The 20,553-nt window shown below is 43.0% G+C and overlaps 1 protein-coding gene across 30 annotated transcripts in view; it reads left to right on the top strand.

The window, feature by feature from the left end:
• Positions 1-20,553, top strand: part of OBSCN (obscurin, cytoskeletal calmodulin and titin-interacting RhoGEF) — a 274,889-nt gene that overhangs the window by 194,016 nt on the left and 60,320 nt on the right. For 29 of the 30 annotated variants that reach the window (XM_081931293.1, XM_081931304.1, XM_081931294.1 and 26 more), the window contains 6 exons: positions 593-770; positions 885-998; positions 1,732-1,899; positions 3,404-3,506; positions 3,702-3,831; positions 4,337-4,442. In XM_081931293.1, the coding sequence (XP_081787419.1) occupies positions 593-770; positions 885-998; positions 1,732-1,899; positions 3,404-3,506; positions 3,702-3,831; positions 4,337-4,442 (799 nt within the window). Of the gene's footprint in view, positions 1-592; positions 771-884; positions 999-1,731; positions 1,900-3,403; positions 3,507-3,701; positions 3,832-4,336; positions 4,443-10,956; positions 11,000-12,911; positions 17,449-20,553 lie in introns of those variants that run through there. The other variant, XM_081931312.1, reaches the window with a different exon arrangement.

The raw sequence follows: 20,553 nt of genomic DNA, 5'->3' as shown, positions 1-20,553 counted from the left end.
TTTAAACTAATGCGCCTCTAGGTCCTTAGTGCATAGATTGAGCTCGAGGCCTCATAGATGATACCGTATTTTTCGCTCTATAGGACACACTTTTCCCCCTCCAAAAATTAAGGGGAAATGTGTGTGCATCCTCTGGAGCGAATGCAGGCTCCTTGGCTTCAGCGATAGCAATGTCTTGCTCTCCCAGCTTCAGCAAAAGGAACCCGAAGCCTGCAGAGCACAGCGGGAACTCGCACTGCGTTCTGAAGGCTTCAGGGATCTTTGAGGCTGGCGGTGGGAGAAAGCAGCTCTTCCCCCCACCGCCAGCCCCACAAGCTTGGGGGGCAGTGGGGAGGCTGTGCGCAGCCTTTGTGTACCTCCCCGACCTGGTCTTTGAGGCTGGCGGTGGGTGAAAGCAGCGCTTCTCCCCACCACCAGCCCCATAAGCTCAGGGAGCGCTGAGCAGAGAGGGGGAGTTATTTCTTTTTCTTGGTCTTCCCCTCTAAAACAAGGTGCGCCCTATAGAGCGAAAAATACGGTATATCTCTATACATTCTGCAATAAATGAAAAGGTATTTTAAATGGCTTTTAACATCGCCCTCTGACTACCCAGCTACCAAACATAGACGTGAATGACCTTGTGGAAGGAGATGACCGGGCCTTTGAGATTTGGCATGAGCGGGAAGACTCAGTCCGCAAGTATCTGTTTCAAGCCAGGACCGTCATCATCAAGAACTCCTGGGTGAAGGAAATCTGTGGCATTCAGCAACGCATCAGCCTCCCTGTATGGGGTAAGTACAACTGACTGTGTCCCACATCTGCACTGGCTGATATTCTCCTTCTTCAGCTTTTCCTTATCCAGCTTTCTAGTGAGTAGCACTTATTTTAAATCTGTTCACTTCCAGATCCGCCAGAGTTTGAGGAAGAACTGGCTGACTGTACCGCTGAACTTGGTGAAACTGTCAAATTAGCCTGCAGAGTAACAGGCACACCCAAGCCAGGTGTCAGCTGGTATAAAGGTATAAGCATTCTTAGCTTCCTGTAATGTAGGTCAAAATCGATCTCCAAATTTTAATTGGTTTAACTGTTCAGCAACAATATTAAAGTGGTCAATGAATCAGTTTCCTACCCTGGCTGAGACCTTACCTGCCTGCGGACTGTCTTGCCAGAGTGGTGTATGCTCTAGTTATTGCCCGCTTGGACTACTGCAATGCGCTCTACGTGGGGCTACCTTTGAAGGTGACCCGGAAACTACAACTAATCCAGAATGCGGCAGCTAGACCGGTGACTCGGAGCAGCCACCGAGACCACATAACACTGGTCTTGAAAGACCTACATTGGCTCCCAGTACGTTTCCGAGCACAATTCAAAGTGTTGGTGTTGACCTTTAAAGCCCTAAACAGCCTCGGTCCTGTATACCTGAAGGAGCATCTCCACCCCCATCATTCTACCCAGACACTGAGATCCAGCACTGAGGGCCTTCTGGTGGTTCCCTCATTGCGAGAAGTGAGGTTACAGGGAACCAGGCAGAGGGCTTTCTCGGTAGTGGCGCCCACCCTGTGAAACACCCTCCCTTCAGATGTGAAGGAAATAAGTAGCTATCCTATCTTTAAAAGACATCTGAAGGCAGCCCTGTTCAGGGCAGTTTTTAATATTTAACGCTGTACTGTTAATAATAATAATAATAATAATAATAATAATAATAATAATAATATGATTGCTGAAGGCCTTTTTCTTTGCTTAATTTTGAAGATGGCAAACCTGTGGAGGTGGATCCCCATCACATCATCATTGAAGATCCTGACGGCTCCTGCACATTGATCCTTGACAACCTGACGGGTGTGGACTCAGGGCAATACATGTGCTTTGCTGCAAGCCCAGCTGGCAACGCCAGCACCCTGGGAAAGATCCTTGTCCAAGGTAAAAGTTCTTTCACTGTCAAATAGGACTAAACGCCTGCCTGCTGAGCACCACGCACTGAACCACAGAGCAGCAGAGAGATAAACCATTAGGTCCAGTCATGGCCGACTCTGGGGTTACGGTGCTCATCTCACTTTACTGGCCGAGGGAGCCGGTGTACAGCTTCTGGGTCATGTGGCCAGCATGACTAAGCCGCTTCTGGCGAACTAGAGCAGTGTACGGAAACATTGTTTACCTTCCCGCCTGAGTGGTACCTATTTATCTACTTGCACTCTGATGTGCTTTCGAACTGCTAGGTTGGCAGGAGCAGGGACCGAGCAATGAGAGCTCACCCCGTTGCTGGGATTCGAACCGCCGACCTTCTGATCGGCAAGTCCTAGGCTCTGTGGTTTAACCCACAGCGCCACCCGCATCCCAGTCCTTATTTATTACATTTGCCTTATTACCTTTACCCATGGATCTCCCATTGGCTTTGCTCTTTGGCCTGGTTTCCATGGCACATGACAGCAAACCTTAGTCTTCGCAGGAAGGTGTGGGTTCCCAGAATGGAGCTTACAGCTGCTTTGGTCCTGTCTGGTTCTTTTTTGCTCTCGTATCACTCTGTGCTAAGCCAAGTTTCATCTTAGCATGTTGTCCTAACGAGGATGTGTGGTTAAGGTCTTTCCTCAGTAACCAGGGTTGTACCATGGATGAGCTGAGCTATGGACCACAGCTTTTCATATACAAATAGATAGATAGATGATAGATAGATGATAGATAGATAGATAGAGATAGATGATAGATAGATAGATAGATAGACAGTGGTTTTTTAAAATAATCTTTATTAATTTAAATTACACACATATACAAAGAATTTACAATCTCATACCACATAAAGAAAATTAAGAAAAAAGAAAAGAAGAAAATACAGAAAAAAGAAAGAAAAAGCAGATTTACATGCATAAAAATTAATCTTCCTAATTAATACTTAAATAAACACTTAAATAAAAAAGACTTCTGAAAAAATGAGTCTTCCAATCAATCTCAACACAGACAGTGTTCTTAACTCATTCTTAACTGCTGTGTTCTTAACTAATTTACACCCACCTGTTCCTAACTCAGTATGTGCCTTCAGGATCAGGTTTTCTGAGAAGCTGCCTTTCCCCATGTATCCCCCCCCTCTTTTTTTTAACCCTGTGATAAGGGGAACTGTTACTCAAGCACATTCGTTTAGCATCATGGCACCAGTCTGCTAACATTATCTTCCCCTGGCAGGGAAGCTTTTGAGGTTTTTGACATTTGAAAACCATGTTTGGCAGCGGTGCTATAACCCCATTTACATGGGAGCAAGCCCTGCTGAGTTCATGGGGTTTACTTCTAGGTAGACAGATTGCACTTTTAGTCTAAACCCGTGTAGCCATGGCTGCCTGTGACTGGCTAGGCTTCATGATGCAATTCAGGACATCCAGTCCATGCCTTCCATCATGTGGTTTCAGACTTCATCAGGTTTCTTTTTTCTTTCTAGTGCCTCCTCGGTTTGTAAACAAGGTTAGGCACGCATACTACGCTGATGGCGAAGATGCACAGTTTACATGCACCATTGAAGGAGCCCCTTATCCACAGATAAGGTAAGGAAAGAAACCACATTCAGTTCCTTCTCTGCAACCGATGGTGCGATTTCCATTTCTGGCCTCTATTGAGCATGTGGGTTGTAGGAATTTCGGCTCCTACTTCCAATGGAATTCCCTGACACCTCTACTTCTGGGATGTCATCCGATGTCTTATTACGGTCTACTAGCTCTCAATCTTTCTTTCCCCAACAGGTGGTATAAAGATGGAGATCTGTTGACAGACCCAAATAAACACCAAAGCTTTAGTGAACCCCGGAGTGGCGTCATAGTTCTTGTAATCAAAAACGCCTGTAAGGGTGACGTGGGCTTCTATGAATGTGAGGTGAGCATCTCACAGCTTTCTTGTTTGCATTATTGTTGCAATGCAGGAATTTAATTCAGATGGCGCGGGTAAAAATGATCTCCTGTAGAATTATTTGGGAGTGAGCCACACTGAAGTCAGTGGGTTTTAGGGCCAAAATTAAAGATCCATTGGGAGATGCCTAATCTGATTTCTTTAATTTTTTTAAAAAAGTTAAGTCACCTGGGGGGTTGGACGAGATTGTAGCACTACAGGAATTTTTTTGTTTGTTTTGTCCCCCCCCCCCAATCTATTATTCCCAATTAAAATGTGTACTCTGTTGAGGAAAACATACAAAAGTCCTGTACATCAAAATATAGGACAGAGAAAAGGAGTTTAAACCTCTTCTTCCAATTCCATGGCCCTAATCTCTCCACCCCCAGGGATGGATTTTGGTAATATGGTGCCCTGACACACAGGAGTTAGTTTATCTTCTTTATCCAGAAATTCTCACACATTCTAACTGATCTTGCACACTTTCCTTTAGCTGGTAAACAGATTAGGGACAGCCAAGAGCGGTGCTCAGCTTTACCACCAGAGTGCAGCAGCATTGGCTCAGGAGAGGAGGCCGGATCAAGCCATTACAATTGAAGGTATGGCTGGGTTTGTTTGTTTTTCCGCTCTGTGATAATTGCCATTAAATCCCTGTTGCCATGAAGTCATGCTCGGAAGTACTGAATGAATGTACTGTCTTACCTCAGAAGTGGATATGTTCACATTACTTGCCTGAGTGCACAGATTTTCTTGATAGCATAATTGTTCTGTGTGAAGCATTTCACCTTGTTGTTGCTCTGCGCATTGAGCACAGAGGGCTGTTTGAGGTGGGAACAGGGGAAAGTGACAGGTTTAGATTAATGTGGAAGAGCTCGGAATCTATGGTGTGTCAGCACTGAAGGTAGATTGCTGTATCAGAACCATTGAGGAAAGTCAACAGAAGTTAGAACAGGGTGGCCAAAGTAGCAGCCTCCAGAGGTTGCTGAACGACAACTCCCATCAGCCTTAGCTAGCTTGACCAATGGTCAGAGATTATGGAAGTTGGAACATCTGGAGGAAATTGCTTTGGCTACTCCGAGTTGAAAGAGTGTCACCATTGGCCCAGTATGTTGTCACTGACATCATTCTTATTAGCTACGTACAGTACATCCTAGAGAATCTTACTCAACTTCTGTCGTACATGATTGAGACTTGTGACTCTCAACTCTGAGACTCCCCTGGATGTGCTGCTGTTGTTGTTGCTGCTGCCTTTGAAAAGCCTGTTTAGAACCGGTGTGAAAAAATAACAGAAGGCGAAATTAAAAAGCAATGCAAAGTGGCAGAGACCTGTTTATCCAGGTGGTAAAGCAATAACGAAAGTTCTTGCTCCACGAAACTCCTACACGGCACAATACGAATGTGTCCTCAAGTGCAGTCAACATGCGCCAACTTAGCAAATAAGGAATGATTGTAATATCCATCTGTTAGTGTGCCATGTTCCTTGTGAGAGGTTTGGCTCCGTTCTCAAATCTGAAGTGAATTTTCAAAAGCCTACCCTGATTCATCTCCTGAGGGGAAATGGGAATTCCTACCCTGCCCTGCCCACTGCTGCTGCTGCCACACTCTGGTTCTTGCAGAATTCAGAAGGAGCTGGGATGCTCCTGCAAAGTGTTGCCCCTCGCTTGGCTTCTCTGCCCGAGTGTGGGGAAGATGAGTAGCAACACTGCACCAGAACAGCTCTCAGTGGTGGAGGCAGTGGGGCACCCCATAAGATACCTCTGTAAAAAGGTAAAGCGACCCCTGACCATTAGGTCCAGCCGTGGCCGACTCTGGGGTTGCGACGCTCATCTCGCTTTACTGGCCGAGGGAGCCGGCGTACAGCTTCCGGGTCATGTGGCCAGCATGACTAAGCTGCTTCTGGCGAACCAGAGCAGCGCACGGAAATGCCGTTTACCTTCCCGCCAGAGCGGTACCTACTTATCTACTTGCACTTTGACGTGCTTTCGAACTGCTAGGTTGGCAGGAGCAAGGGCCAAGCAACGGGAGCTCACCCCGTTGCGGGGATTCAAACCGCTGACCTTCTGATCGGCAAGTCCTAGGCTCTGTGGTTTAACCCACAGAGCCACCCACGTCCAAGATACCTCTGTATTATCCCCATATTACTGATTAGGCTTCCTCTGGAGGAGAATAGCTTGCCTAGGACCACCTCATGGCTGCAATAACATTTTACACTGGGGACTAGGGCTCCATATCTGCAAGCTTAGTGGGCCTATGTAGTGAGAGCCACTGCTGAAGACCTGCAAGAGCACCAATTAGGTTGAGAGCAGCATATGACCTCCGCTGACCTTCCAATGAAGCCTCTTCTTCCTCTTGGGCCATCACCATTGCTAGCAGACTGGAGTGCTCAGAAACTCCTCTATATTCTCTCTGTGATTTCTGTCCAGCTTTCTCTGCCTCTTGGTGCAGGAGACTTCAGAATTCTCAACAGGCCTTTGCTCACTCGCCTGGTTGGGCTGGCTTTCCACAGCAAGTATTACAGGGCAGGGAATTTGTTGTGATGTCCCAATCCAGAACATGTTCCTGACTGGTCTCAGGACCCCTCAGGACTTTTCTGAAAGCCAGCCGTCTGTATGGCTCCTATGGTGCCCCTGAACGTGCTATTTTACAGGAACACATTCTAGACCAGAGCTTCATGGCTGCCTTTTCGTCAAAATGTAGAATTTGTAGCCTGTTAAAAAGTGCCTATGAACAGCAGATCTCCCTCCTTTCCATAGAAGAATGCCTTGCCATTTTGTGATTATTTTGTTTTTTAATCTTATTTTTAGTTGTATGATGTGTGCTTGGCGGCTCGCATCTGTCCTGATTTCAAAAACAGCAGCATGCAATTCCCTCTGCAGCAAGGCTGCACCCACCCACTGCATGCAATCTGTATATATTTTTTTAAATAATAATATTTATTAAGAATTTTCAAAATTACAAAAAAGAGAAGAAAAAGAAAAAGAGAAAAAGAAGAAGAAGAAAGATACATTAAAACCAATACAACAACACAACAAAAAAGAAAAAAATACAAATCCCATATTACATATCTTTCATTTGCTTGTTTCCTTGACCTCCTCACACCTCCCTTTTTGTATTCTAGCTTAATTAATTATTTCAGCAAATTCTTTCCCCCTTTTTCAATTATTATTGAATAATTTATCTTGACAATCTAACCTATTAATTAACTCAGCAAATCCTTTCCATCTTTCACCATATTTTGTTATTCAATTTGCCTTACTTTATTTAACCTTATCTTACCGTACAATACCTTAAAACTTAAAACTTAATGCTTATTTATACATAAGCATGCAATCTGTATATTGCATGCTAACCTTTGGATCAGAACTTACAGGTCTACCCTGCAAAGGCTAAAGTACAGTCGCAACATGATTTGACTGGTTGTCCGAATAAACTCTAGAAACATACTGTGGTTTTCATTGCCTACTTCATTATTATGACGGAAAGCTTTGTTTTTGTCTCATCTCACTAGCTCTGTGTTTCTTCTTAGTACTGGTTGTTCTTTAATTGGTTCTTCATAAGCGTATTGGCAGACGATGAGCATTAGATATATTTTGGTGGTTCTTTAAAGGAAGTTTGGTTAGATATATTTTGGTGGTTCTTTAAAGGAAGTTTGCCTTCCCACACAATTAATTTTGAACGCATTTTCCTGTGGTCTATCCAGAATTGCAGATACTGTTATAACATACGTGTCAGTCATTTATCCAGATGCAAGGAATGGAGCTTTTGGTTGCAATTCCTGACGGTTGATTTGTTGTTTTAGTGACCATGGTAGTGGTTGTTTTCAAAATACAACTGCATGAGGATCTGTTTAGATTTTCTGTTGGTCAGGATGTTTAAAATAACAGGCTTTTGGTATTTGACTATTTTAGCAGTGCCGGTCTTCAAAGCTGTTGATTCATTGTAAATGGATAAATGAATTGAAATATTGTTTCCTGGAGGCATAACTTACCTTACTTTTTCAACTATGACTATCTTTTAAAATATAAATTACTGTAAATTTCATATTGTGCTTATTGGAAAATGTTTTCTAGCCCTCGGCTAGTACCCAACAGTTGAATTAATTTGGAAGTTTATGCCTAAAAGTATATTATTTGTCACCTATTTAAAACAGAAATCACAATTCTTTTAGTTCTCTTGGCATAACAAACTGGTGGAATGTACAATGGAGTTGACATTTTGTTTCTCTAGGTCATCCAGAGGATATATAATAAAGTCTGTTTGAAAACCACCTTCTGTGCAGCTCAAAGAATTCTGAGAGTTTTATTTTTCTTCATACACATCCATTGTATTGCCCTACATTGTGTAAATTAGCTGGCTTAACATTTTAACAAGGAAAGCCTGTAATATAGATTCCGGGGGCTAGCCTTCACACCTAACAGCTCTTAATGTGCTTATCAGGATCTTCTGCTTTGCAAAGCTAAATGTTGCTGCAATGTCACAACCAAACATTTGAAGGTGGTTCGGAAAACCCTAGAAGAGAATGTTGGCTTCTTGGTGTTAATTTCCTGTTTTTCTTTCTGAAAATAGGATTGGGTCAGTCATATTGTATCTCCAGGAGTAATGCTGGTACCATTTAATCACATTAAATGAATATCAAGCTAGAGAGGGCCTGAATAATCCATTGTTGATTATATTGGTGGCCAAGATCATAGTTAAAGTTACCACATGGGCTTTGTAACCCAGTCATGCTCACCAACAGTTTCCCATCTTGCTGAATTCACACGTGAAACACCAACGTGCTTAAATTTCACTTAATTCTGGGCGCTCATTTCTAACATCTGGAAGTTTGCCTAAAACTATGTGCATAGCTGTTTATTGTCTTATGCTTTTAAAGCATACAACGAATTCCACCCCAAATCCCTGTCTTTGCAAAGACACGTACAAATGTCTTGAATTTGCCTCTTTGGCACACAGATCTGCCTGCGCTCAGCAGTTCGGTGTTGGAGACGCCTGTTATGGCAAGGTGTGTACATGTGCTTTGCAAATATAGGAACGGGGTAACATGATAAATACCCTGAGTGGGTTATTTAAAACAAATTAAGAAACTTAACAACCCTACAGAGCTTACTAACTCATTAAATCCTTTGATGTGGTGTTCCTGCTTTGCTTAATTCCTGCTTCAAAGACATTGTACACATTTGTTTCTTAATAAAAAGCCAGTATATAGACATAAGTAAGTTAAAAATTCACCCTTTTGAAAAAAGAGAGTGAGAAAAAAAATGACATACCTCCATTTAGTTATGCATTTAAAACATATTCCCCTTTCTACCTTTCAGCTAAAATAAAAAGTGGTTTTGACAGACATTTTTTTAAGTTCTGCTAGAGCAGTAAATTTTATTTTGGCCAGCAGATAGAGAGGATTGTGTGTGTGTGGAGAAAAGCCACCCTACCCCCACCAATGAATACATTTTACCTGCAGAGAAAGAGATTCGTTTTGAGTTTCTGCTTAAAAAACCAGTCTCCCCTCCCTCCCAAAAAAACCCACACACATTGTCTTGGACTTATTTTCTTATGCATTCCTCCTTTTTGTTGAAAGGCTTTTGCTTGTGATCTGTAACTCCCCCTGTGGGAATCCTGTGGCCTTACTTCAGTGTAAATGATTTGAGGAGCTCCCCCTTCAGTAATAAAATTACCCTCATCCTTTAAGCTATGCAATAAGTTCCCTTTCCTCTTATTCAAAATGAGAAGTTGTGCGAGGGTTTTAATCTTACTTCCTTGCCCCAATTCAAAATACAAAAAAAGACTCAGAACAATATGGGGAAAGATTGAACTTAAAATTATTTGTGCAGGTTCTGAAGGCTCATGATGCAGCAACCATGATGCAATTAAGGAGGTCTAGGTCTGGTCAGTGCCTGAATTGGGGGCACTTATGAGCCCTGCCTATGCCATCTTAAGTTCCAGTGTGGAAGAAACATGGGATATAAATGTGCTAAATCAACAAACCACCATACATTCACTGCCAGCCAAAACTGTTGACTGGTTAAGGAGTTTTAGGTTGTGATCCACAAATCAGTTAAATTGCTGCAATTGCATATACATTGAATAAGGGCTTATGCACACTACACTTTTGTCCCGTTCTTCCCAGGCACAGGTCTGTCCTTTAAGCTCTGTGTCCCAAGTGCCCTTTTTTTTAATGTCCCAGAGCTTTCCCCACAAAAAGCTGCTCTTTAAATCAGAAGAGCAACAAATGGCAGTTCGGGTTTTCTGTGGATTAGTGTTTGCTCCAATTCAGCTTATAGAGCAGCTTTTCGAGGGGAAAGCTCTGGGGGCAAAAAAAGAAAGAAAGAAAAGCACTCGGACATTGAATCGTAAAGTTGGAAGGGACCACAAAGGGCATTTAGTCCAACCCCCTGCGATGCAGGAATCTTTCGCCCTATGTGGGGCTCTAACCCATGATTAAGAATCTCATGTGCTACTGACTGAGCTTTAAAGCACAGAATATGCCAGGAAAGCATGGAGGAAAGCTAAGTGTGGATAAGCCCAAATTTAACCTGTAGCATTGTTCATCCTCCAATCTAAGACCAAACGCCTCGTCTCCTTGTGTTTCTTCCCATCCCTATTCCCACCCCATGCTTTGTCCACAGAAGGACCGACATTAGAAACGAGAAAACCACCAGCATGGGTTGTAGGAGTGAAGTGGAGTGGGGAATAGGAACTAGCATCTATATTTTGCATACCACGTTAGATCACCCGCTTGGAGTCTGGCTTACGCGTAGTGTATTGGGTTCTATAAATTGGCATGGCACGCCAACAATGCACAGGATGTTGGCCCCACTGGTTTCCAATGAGTTAAGCCAGTTTTTTTAGTGTAAAGTGCATTGCCAATTTAAGTGATTTGTGGATCTGGCTCTCAGAACCAGTAAGGATTAGAGATACTAGAAAAAACACTTGAAATAACCACATAAATCAGTGATGGGATGGTGTATGTTGTTTTCGGTTTTTTTCTTTTTACCTAAATTATTATTCTTTCCAATCAAGTTTTTTCCTCCTTGATTCACTTAACAAAGTTAATGTAATCTTTTCAGCTTTTTGCCTTTCTTTAACCCCATGCTGTTCATACTGTTTTCTTTGTAGTCACTGAGCAAGAGACTAAAGTACCCAAGAAAACCATCATCATGTAAGTGCTGATATTTTTTAACATTCGTGTTGTGATGTGCTGCCTCTGCATGTCCCAATAACAAGCCTGTGTTTATTGGCCATGCAAGTGTGACTCTTTCCCATCCCATCAGATCTTGTGGTATTTTTGTGTTATGAGAAAAGGAAGCAATAGGTTTTATGGGTGAGCAAAACAAACCTGTAGCCCATCCCACATTGCAAAAGCCAACAGCAGTAGCACATAGGCACAGCTTTTGTCTAACTCTTCCTGCGATACGTTCCGTTTGCAAGTCAACTGGAGTTCCAGCAAGCCATTAGGAACATCAGGAATCCACCTCTGAACACTACTACTTCAAACAATGTGCTAAAGCGTACTAACATGCCGTTTAACTTGCAATATTTCTTCCTCGTTCGCACCCTCCACTATTAAATCTACCAAAATAATTTTGGGGTTGGTTTGGGTTTTTCAAATGAAGGATTTAGTAAAATTTGGCATTGTAACCTGGTTTTCGTTCTTGGCACACAACTGCTTCATGTTGGTACTGTACCAGAACTGGGCGACAGTGGAGATTCAGCACGATAGAAGGACACGGGGGGACTTAACGTGTTTCCTAAATTCACCCTTCCGGTTACCTTTTCCACACCTGCCTATGCTAGCAGCTACCTCAACATCATTTATAAATCTTGCTGTTGGCCGTGTGAAGGCAGGTAACCAAGAGACCACACAGCCAGCACAGTGACATTCCCTAGCCATGTAGCCGCTCAAGATTACCTATTGGAAGGCGCCCTGAGGATTGCCTAGTGCAACCCCTTCAATGCAGAATATGCAGCTGTCCCATACAGAGATCAAACCTGCAACCTTGGTGTTATCAGCACCACGCTCTAGCCAAGTGTGGAAAGAGCTTTGTGCCCCTTCATGCCCCGCATTGGTGAAAACAAAGGAATGTGCAGAAACTGAGTACAACAGACCCCTGATTGAGCAAAGCTCTACTTCATGTTCTCTCTGGTACACAAAGATCCCATGAAGGAAAAGGGATCTCTTCTCTTTATCCCAACAGTTTCTGCTGATCAGGCTGTGCTCTCAAATAATATGAATCCAAGGTCTGAACATGCTAGTTGGAAAGGGTTGTTGAAACTCTTTCTTGTATTTAAATGCCATGTAAAACACATCTTGCATATGCTTCAGTCTCCTGAACACAACACCCATCTCTTTTGTAATACTTGGCTTTACTTTAATTTCTTGATGTTGTATTCTAACTGATTGATCTTGCACAGTCTTGCTTGCTTGCCTTCACATACAAATGCAACCTTCTTAAGTAACATCAAAAACAATTAACTAAAAGGATGCAACGTTATTATAATACCTTGGAATAATTTAAACCTCATGTTTGCTTTTGGAAGTAATACTATATGAGCAAAGATAATTATAAATGAAGCAACATTGCTATCAGGTGTTTATATTACATTCACTGTTTATTCTAGTGGGCCACTAGTAACTTAGGGTCACAATAAGTTAATTTTTATTTTTTTCCATTTTAAAACATGGGAGGAGTGAAATAGCAACATGTTCAATATATCTGAGGAATGACAGTGTTTGAAAGCCACTGTTTCTGTATAGTCAACTAAAACCTGATATGGATTGGGCCATTTGTGTACCTTCAAGAAAAGTACAAAACCAGAAGGACACCGGATAATGTTCTGGTTGACTAGAGATTCTGTTTCTGAATATGAGGTGGATTTGCAGGGTGTGCATGGCCACTTTCAAACCGTAGAACCCACACACCGCTGAAAAGCTCGCAAAACTAACACTGCTGTGCTTCCCTCACCTCTTCGGTGTTCGCATGCAACAAAGTGTGCCTCCTAAAAGGGTGGGATGCGGGCAGGGAGCATGTCGCTGCACACACAAACACAATTTTCAAACTTTTCATCATCAGAGAGGAAACTATAACAACAGTGGTGAAGACCCCAAGGGTAAAGCGAAGACTATCTCCTGCCCGCCCATCCTCAGGGTATTCTCCTCGCTCTCCAAGATCGGAGTACTCGACACCCGAGCCCATTTTTGTGACCAAGATTAGGCAGCCTGTCCACAGGCAAGACCCAGAAGTAATGCAAAGACCAGCCATTCCTACACTCTTTGTGACAGAGCCAGACGAGAGGCAAGGAGCAGCAGTCAGAGGTATCATTGTAGAAACCACTGTGGAGGAACAGAAGCCCAAATGGGTTGAAGTAGAGGAAATAATTGAGTTCAATGTGAAGAAGCCCACCCAAACCACAAGGAAAAGAGGGGCGTCTCCTGCAAGATCAGATAAAGATGACTCAGTGTCAGGCTATAGTCTGTCTGGCCCAAGACCCAGGCGTTCACCTGAAGATGACCCCAACACAAATAACTCAAACAACAAACTAGTGGAGCAGGACAAGTCTTCCCTGCCCCAAGATGCTGAAATGCCTGGAGATGAATGCAAAGAAGCAATAATCAGTGATGAAAATGAAACTTCTCGTGATAGGTTGGAAGGAAAGAGTTGCCCTCAAGAATCTGTTAGTAAGGCTGACTCATTGGCTACCCCATCTGTGATTACTTTTGTGGATGAACCACTTGAGGCAAGTGGAGTAGACAAGGATCATTGTCTGCATTCACACAGAGATCTAGAGTTTAAAGAGCATGCTACCAAGGATGAAACCTCAGGTCCCATGCAAGATGAAGGTCTTCCCGAGGAGAACGTTATAATTGATGAACCGGAAGCGGAGGAGCTGGATGACCTTAAAAAGCGAGATCTTAAAATCCTGACTCGTAATGGGAAAGCATTAACTTTGGAGGACCTTGAAGACTATGTCCCTCAGGAAGGGGAGACCTACAGGAATCCTAACTCTGCAGAAGACAAACCTTGTGAAATAGCTGTGCTCCAGACCGAAATCAACAAACCAACCATTGGGAAACCTGTCTTACTGAATGTAGGCAGGCCAGTGGCTTCTAAGCCAAGGCAGACCTATTTTAGCCAGTTTGAAGGGCATCACCCAGGAGAGGTCTTCATGTCAGCATCCAGAGTGGCCGGAATGCAGTCCAGGGGCCCTTCGAATATTTCATTCCATGTCAGCGAGTCCTGCACAACAGCAATGGCAACACCACAACCGCACGCCTCTGCCACAGGGGCCGCATTCAAGCCCACACCATCTTTCTGTACCGAAGTCCAGCTGTCCGCAGACAACGGACAATCCAGCTTCAAAACTGAGGTTTCCACAAGAACCCGCATCTATGGCGCAGTCGGAGAAACCGTTACACTGTGCATCAAGAAGGAAGACTCCTCCCAAAGTTGAGCGGAAGTGAACTCTCTATTTCTCTAGCAGTTATAAACCTCACTGTAAGCAACAGCCATAAGCAACACCAAAAACCTTAGCAAGAAAACTGTGATGGGAATAATAAAGAAAAAGCTAGAAGAAAACTGTTTCAAGTGAAATACCGTGCATTGCAATTAAATGTGGAGATTTTCTAGTCTTAAAGGGAACACTTCTGTCAGTTCAGTATATATAATGCAACCTTTGATTTGTGGTGTTTTTTTTTAAAGTACACCATTCCATTGTGAAGCAATAAGGAGCAGGTAGCGTAGACCTAGGGCATAATTAGTGACAAGATCTAATTAAGTTTGCGTTTATGTTTTCAAATGTTAACACGGGGCTGCCAAACTCATAAAGAAGGAAGTTTACACAATTGCTCTTTGGCAGCAACTAAAGGAAAGCTTTTCATCTAAGCGTGTTTCAAGTTGCTGTTTGTATATGCCAGGCTCTCATGAAATAGCTGAGCTGACACTTTTAGGAAACAACGTAATGACCACAAACTGCTTCTGCACATTTAAGTGTGCTTTAAAAAATGATTTACTTTCACTTTGTGTGTGTGGACAACACAGATGCCACGCATGCCTTTCAGAATGTACAATTTATGTTCTTTTCTTCGTGGTGGAGTTTAATAGGTACAATTGACAAGACTGTCCAGCCTTTCTTCTATAGAAATTCAGTGCTGTTTTTGACATTGAATTCAGAGGAAACAAGATTATATGTGATCAAAAAAACTAATTAAAGCGGCATTTGTTGTTAATCCAGTTTTATCTCAGTGACTAATGTGGTACTCACGGTCCTAATTTCGATTAAGTGCAAATCATAAGCCAATTTGAGATGTTTGTGGCTTGTACCTTAATCTTCAACATTTCTACTGCAAGCATAATTCTTCTGCAGTGCCAATATAGCATAATAAGTTTTTTGCAGAACCGTGTACCCTCTCCAAGACTCCTGTATTGGATTGATAACTGTCATGAATACATATATACTTTTCTTTTAACCTGTTACTACAGTGGATGCCTAAGATCTCAGGCTGTGCAATCTGCATTATTTAAGAAATAAATATATGCTGAGGCATTGAAGGAATCTTACCTTTGCAGCATTGCACCCAAAATACTATTCAGTGAAAGGAATGGGCAGCTTATTAACAGAGGTAGTGCTAAACCAAACTTAAACATGTCAAATACTCTAAATTTTCTCATGTGTGAATTCTGCGTAAAGAATTCAATTTTCATCTATAGATCATCCTTAACAATCAACATTGTTGTGGTTGCATTTACATTATTTTCATTTGCTCCTAATCAGGAGCCCAAAACTTTGTATTTGCAGTATTACAATGACTGCTATTCTAATTGTACTAAATTCTCTTTATATAGTAACTATGGCAAAAGCCTGAATGTGGTGGATCGCATCCCTTGTATTCCATAATATTTTGGGCTCATTCAAATGATGCTTTTCGTCCAGAAGAGCCATCCTTATGAACCTCAAACACACACAACTGGACAAACGAAATGGGCACTCACAGATATTTTCAGTACCAACTCCCTTGGACAAAGCAGCTGGGGGAAAATTGCTGGCTGCTGGCTAAATCTTGGGGGTACAGCACATCGAGAATGATCTGAAATGACTTCTCAGTCCAACCATTTGTTCCATTTATAACGGGGAACCCCAATGAATTTTTCTGTAAGGGTTGCTCATGAGTAATTACCTCACTCCCTTCCATTCCCATGTCCTGCACCCCCAAATTGCCGAGAAGGAGCGAATTTTGCATCCATTTTTAAAAAAACCTTCGCATACAGATGTGGTGTTAAGGGGGATATCAATATCCAACCTGCCTAGTTAGCGTGAACCAAGCCTGAGGATGAAACTAGTACATTGGCTGTTGCTCTGAAGCAGCCTTCCTCTGAGCTGGTGGCCACCAGATGTTTGGGTCTACAACTCCACCAGGGAAGCAACAGCTGCTTGAAAACATATTTGCAGAAGCCAAGCCTGTTGTATGAATATTAAGAAATAACAATACAGTTACAGATAAACTAAGACAGTTCAGCACATCTTAAAGATGTTGGGTTGACTTGCAGCCAACCAAGTTATCCTCAGAGCAGACCATAGAAGTGGTCGTTATCTTCAATGGGTCTACTTTGAGGAGGGCTAACAGTAGTTACTGCCCTTTTATTACTACTTTATACTGGAGAAATAATTTGGCCTATCACTTTGCTGCTTGAGATTCCCAAAATGGACACCCTACCAAGACAATCTCTGAACACAGCTTTAAAAAATAATCCACATAAATGTTCATCTCAAGAATGGCACTTGAACACTGCAGCTTCATTTAGTAGTTATAACTCGAGTTTTAATTTTTGTAAGCTGCGTGCAGTACCTGTGTACTACTGTAGAAGGTTAGACATTTCTCAGTGGTTTTCTTCGGTGAACCTCGTTCATGTTGTAACTTTCAGTTTTCGCAACACCTCATTGGTTTATGCTGTATATAATTAAGGTACATGAATATGTCAGTGTCTATTGCACTATGCATTTTCTGTTGGGAAGTTATAGACACTGCTAAAGATGAAAATACCTCTCTGCGCAAGATTATTTTATTATTAGGGCCAGGTTTTTGTTTTAGATACTACTTGTGGAAATCTAGAGAATTGTCATTAAGAAACAAGAGAAGTGTGCCTTTTGTAATCTTACATGCAGAAATTCTAAGAGTGTTATTTCTATAAAACGTGCAGAAATGCTAATCTTGCAGTTTTATTTTGCTGAGTAATGGTTTGCTAACTGAACAGTAGTTTTCTCCAGGGAATAACTGCATTTCTTGTGACCCATCCCCCTCCATCAGTTTACATTTTCTTTAAAAAAAAAAAATAACCAGAAAGTAACTTGGCAGAATGATGCATCCTATCCAACATTTTTAAGACGATGGAAAGTCCTATATTTGTATTTTCAAAGTATTTTCCTAGAAATTAAAAGAGCATTTGCTTGTACATGATTAACAGTTTTTTGGGGTTGACTGCATATTCCCATGGAAAGAAGGATATAAAGTAGAAACCAGTTTGAGAGATGAGACAAACCTCAGACATAATTAAAGTCATATTGTGCTGTTAGAGCCTCAGATTCATATCAATAAATGTCTAATATTAGCTGACATTCTATTCACTCTCTTGTGTATTGCTTTCGTGTAGTTCCCTCACACAATAGGTTTTTGGTGTTTCAGTTTTCTGGATTTTGCGTCCGATGGCAGGTGTGTTCTTACAGCTTGAATGGGGTACCTCTCCAAAACTCTTCTGCAAGTAACTTTGGAGAAGGGTGGTAAGGAGAGAGAAGGGGCAGTAACAAGGGACAGGCTCCTGCAGGCTTGACGTCTAATGGGATTCAGCTATACATCTACAAATAAAATGTTTTCACTGTGTTGTAAAGTGCAAAACACAAACGTGACACTAGATGGCATCAGGGAGCTATGCCAAATTCAATGTATTTTTTCAAAACACTTTTTTTAAAAAGCATTTTCACAGCGTTTTTTATATGTGTGTAGATTCCACCATGGTCTCAACTCGATACAGGTAATTTGGCTTGTGCTTAGATTAACTTGTTTACGTTTAGGCCTGTAGAATCAGATCCAGGGGAACTCCCTGCCGCTAGACAACCCTATTCCTCAAATTTATCCCTGCAATAGAGACTTCACTGTAGCAGAGAGTGCCTATAAAGAGGGTGATGGCTGCAAGCAGACAGAAGTGACACAGTTCCCCCATCCGATCGCTCTCTCTGAAGGGTGACCACAGTGCACAACACCTGAGAATGACTGGGAGCTCCCCGAACAGGGAGACAAAATCTTCCAATATGGAATTTTTCAGCCTTGTGAGATTTGTGTGACGCAATCTTGGAGATGCTGACACCAGGCTTCGTCCAACATAGCTTGTCTCCAGTTTGACTTAGCAGAAGCAGAGGCCACCCATCCTCTATGCCAGCCAGGATTACAGTGGTACCTCGGGTTACATACGCTTCAGGTTACATACACTTCAGGTTACAGACTCTGCTAACCCAGAAATAGTACCTCGGGTTAAGAACTTTGCTTCAGGATGAGAGAAGAAATCGTGCAGCAGTGGCGCGGTGGCAGCAGTAGGCCCCATTAGCTAAAGTGGTAAAGATAAAGGTTAAGGGACCCCTGACCGTTAGGTCCAGTCGTGGCCGATTCTGGGGTTGTGGTGCTCATCTCGCTTTATTGGCCGAGGGAGCCGGCGTACAGCTTCCGGGCCATGTGGCCAGCATGACTAAGCCGCTTCTGGCGAACCAGAGCAGCACACAGAAACGCCGTTTAGCTTCAGGCCGGAGCGGTACCTATTTATCCACTTGCACTTTGACGTGCTTTCGAACTGCTACCTCAGGTTAAAAAGAGTTTCAGGTTAAGAACGGACCTCCGGAACGAATTAAGTACTTAACCCGAGGTACGACTGTATAATGAATTGAGAGCAGGAAGGAATTTCCCATGCTGTTCAGATTGGCTGAGGGTGGGCATGTTTTTCACCTTCCTTAGGGAACGTGTAAGCAATTCATAACTGGGGTACCTAATTGTAACATGGTGGATCATTACAGTGAAAAGGTGTCAGTGGGAAGTAGGTGCACCATATGGTTATGCACCACACTCAACACTCTTGGTTCTGGGACAGAGGTCTTTCCAGGCTTAAGAAGGTGCCTGTGATTTTGGTGCAGCAGGTGGAGTAGAGAACGCCCAGCAGTTTGGGGGACCCTCCTGGAGATGCTGTTAGCTGAACTGTATTCTAAATCACAGGGTTTCACCATAGGTAAGGTTAAGGTAAAGGGACCCCTGACTATTAGGTCCAGTCGTGACTGACTCTGGGATTGCGGCACTCATCTTGCTTTATTGGCCAAGGGAGCCGGCGTACAGCTTCCGGGTCATGTGACCAGCATGACTAAGCCGCTTCTGGTGAACCAGAGCAGCGCACAGAAACACCGTTTACCTTCCCGCCGGAGTGGTACCTATTTATCTACTTGCACTTTGACGTGCTTTCGAACTGCTAGGTTGGCAGGAGCAGGGACCAAGCAATGGGAGCTCACCCTGTCGTGGGGATTCAAACCGCCGACCTTCTGATCGGCAAGTCCTAGGCTCTGTGGTTTAACCCACAGTGCCACCTGTGTCCCTTTCACCATAGGTAGAAAGCACAATAACTGTGACCGCAACGGCATCGACAGCAAGGCAGAGAAAAGTTGAGAGGGAACCGCCTTCCTCCCCATGCTCATATCTGACTGATTTCTTTTCTTTCTTTTGAAATTGTTTTTTCTTTGATTTTACAGAGATAAATTCCAAAAGGGATTCATTATTACCTGTACCCCTTTCTTGGCAGTTGCAAATCTCTCTCCCATGCTTCTCAGTGTCAGTGGGCATTTTATAAGTGCAGTGCTGCTTCAACATCCCCCCTCCATAAGGACAACCTTGTGAAAGGTGCACTTGGTGGCAGTGAATTAAACTCACTGCAATCTGGGTCCAAATTTTAGAAGGGTCTATGTCTACCAGTTCACTGTTATGAGTGACTAGCACATCTCTAGGTATCATCTTGGGATCTGAATGATGTGAAGTGGGTTGACTTTGATGCTAACCCTTTTCTTCTCACACTGAAGAGAGAAAAGCTGTAGGGGATGCCTTTGTCATGATCAGAGCTGGAGGATTCTGTTGGGGGCCTCACTCGAACATGCAGATAAGGAGGTAAAACAGAAAACCATGGACTCTGTGTCACCAGTAGCATCGCTTCCTCCAGTCACAAGAGGGAAAGCCAGCAGATCAGTAGCCTTGGTTTGTTGCCTTCAAGGCTACCCACTAGGCCTGCTTATGGTAGCTCACAAAGCCAACCATCAGTTCAAAGTTCTGCTAGCCATGTCGGGTCTCCCAGTCCTGAGCTGGGGTTGGAAGAAAACCACAAGACCCCAAAGACCACCAAGCATGTTGCAGGCATTTCTGTGGTTAGAATGAAAAACGAAAGCAGAGATCAAAACATGAAAGGTTTTGCGCCTGGAATTGTGGTTAACTTGGTTCCACCTTTGATTTTGAGTTAGTGAATCTGTACGGACACCAGCTCAAATGTGTCCACATTATGTTTCATTAGTTCTGCCTGACAATACCTATTTTCAAGCCAGCTAGAGGCACTGTTGGTTGCAGAATGCTAGGGACATCTCCCACCAATCCCAGCCAACATGGACAATCGTCAAGGCTGAGGGAGTTGTAGTCCAACAATGTCTGGA

This window comes from Podarcis melisellensis (genome assembly GCF_964234715.1).
Source record: "Podarcis melisellensis genome assembly, chromosome: 12".
In the NCBI taxonomy this organism is placed as follows: Eukaryota; Metazoa; Chordata; class Lepidosauria; order Squamata; family Lacertidae; genus Podarcis; species Podarcis melisellensis.
This window is presented reverse-complemented; position numbering and strand designations above follow the sequence as displayed.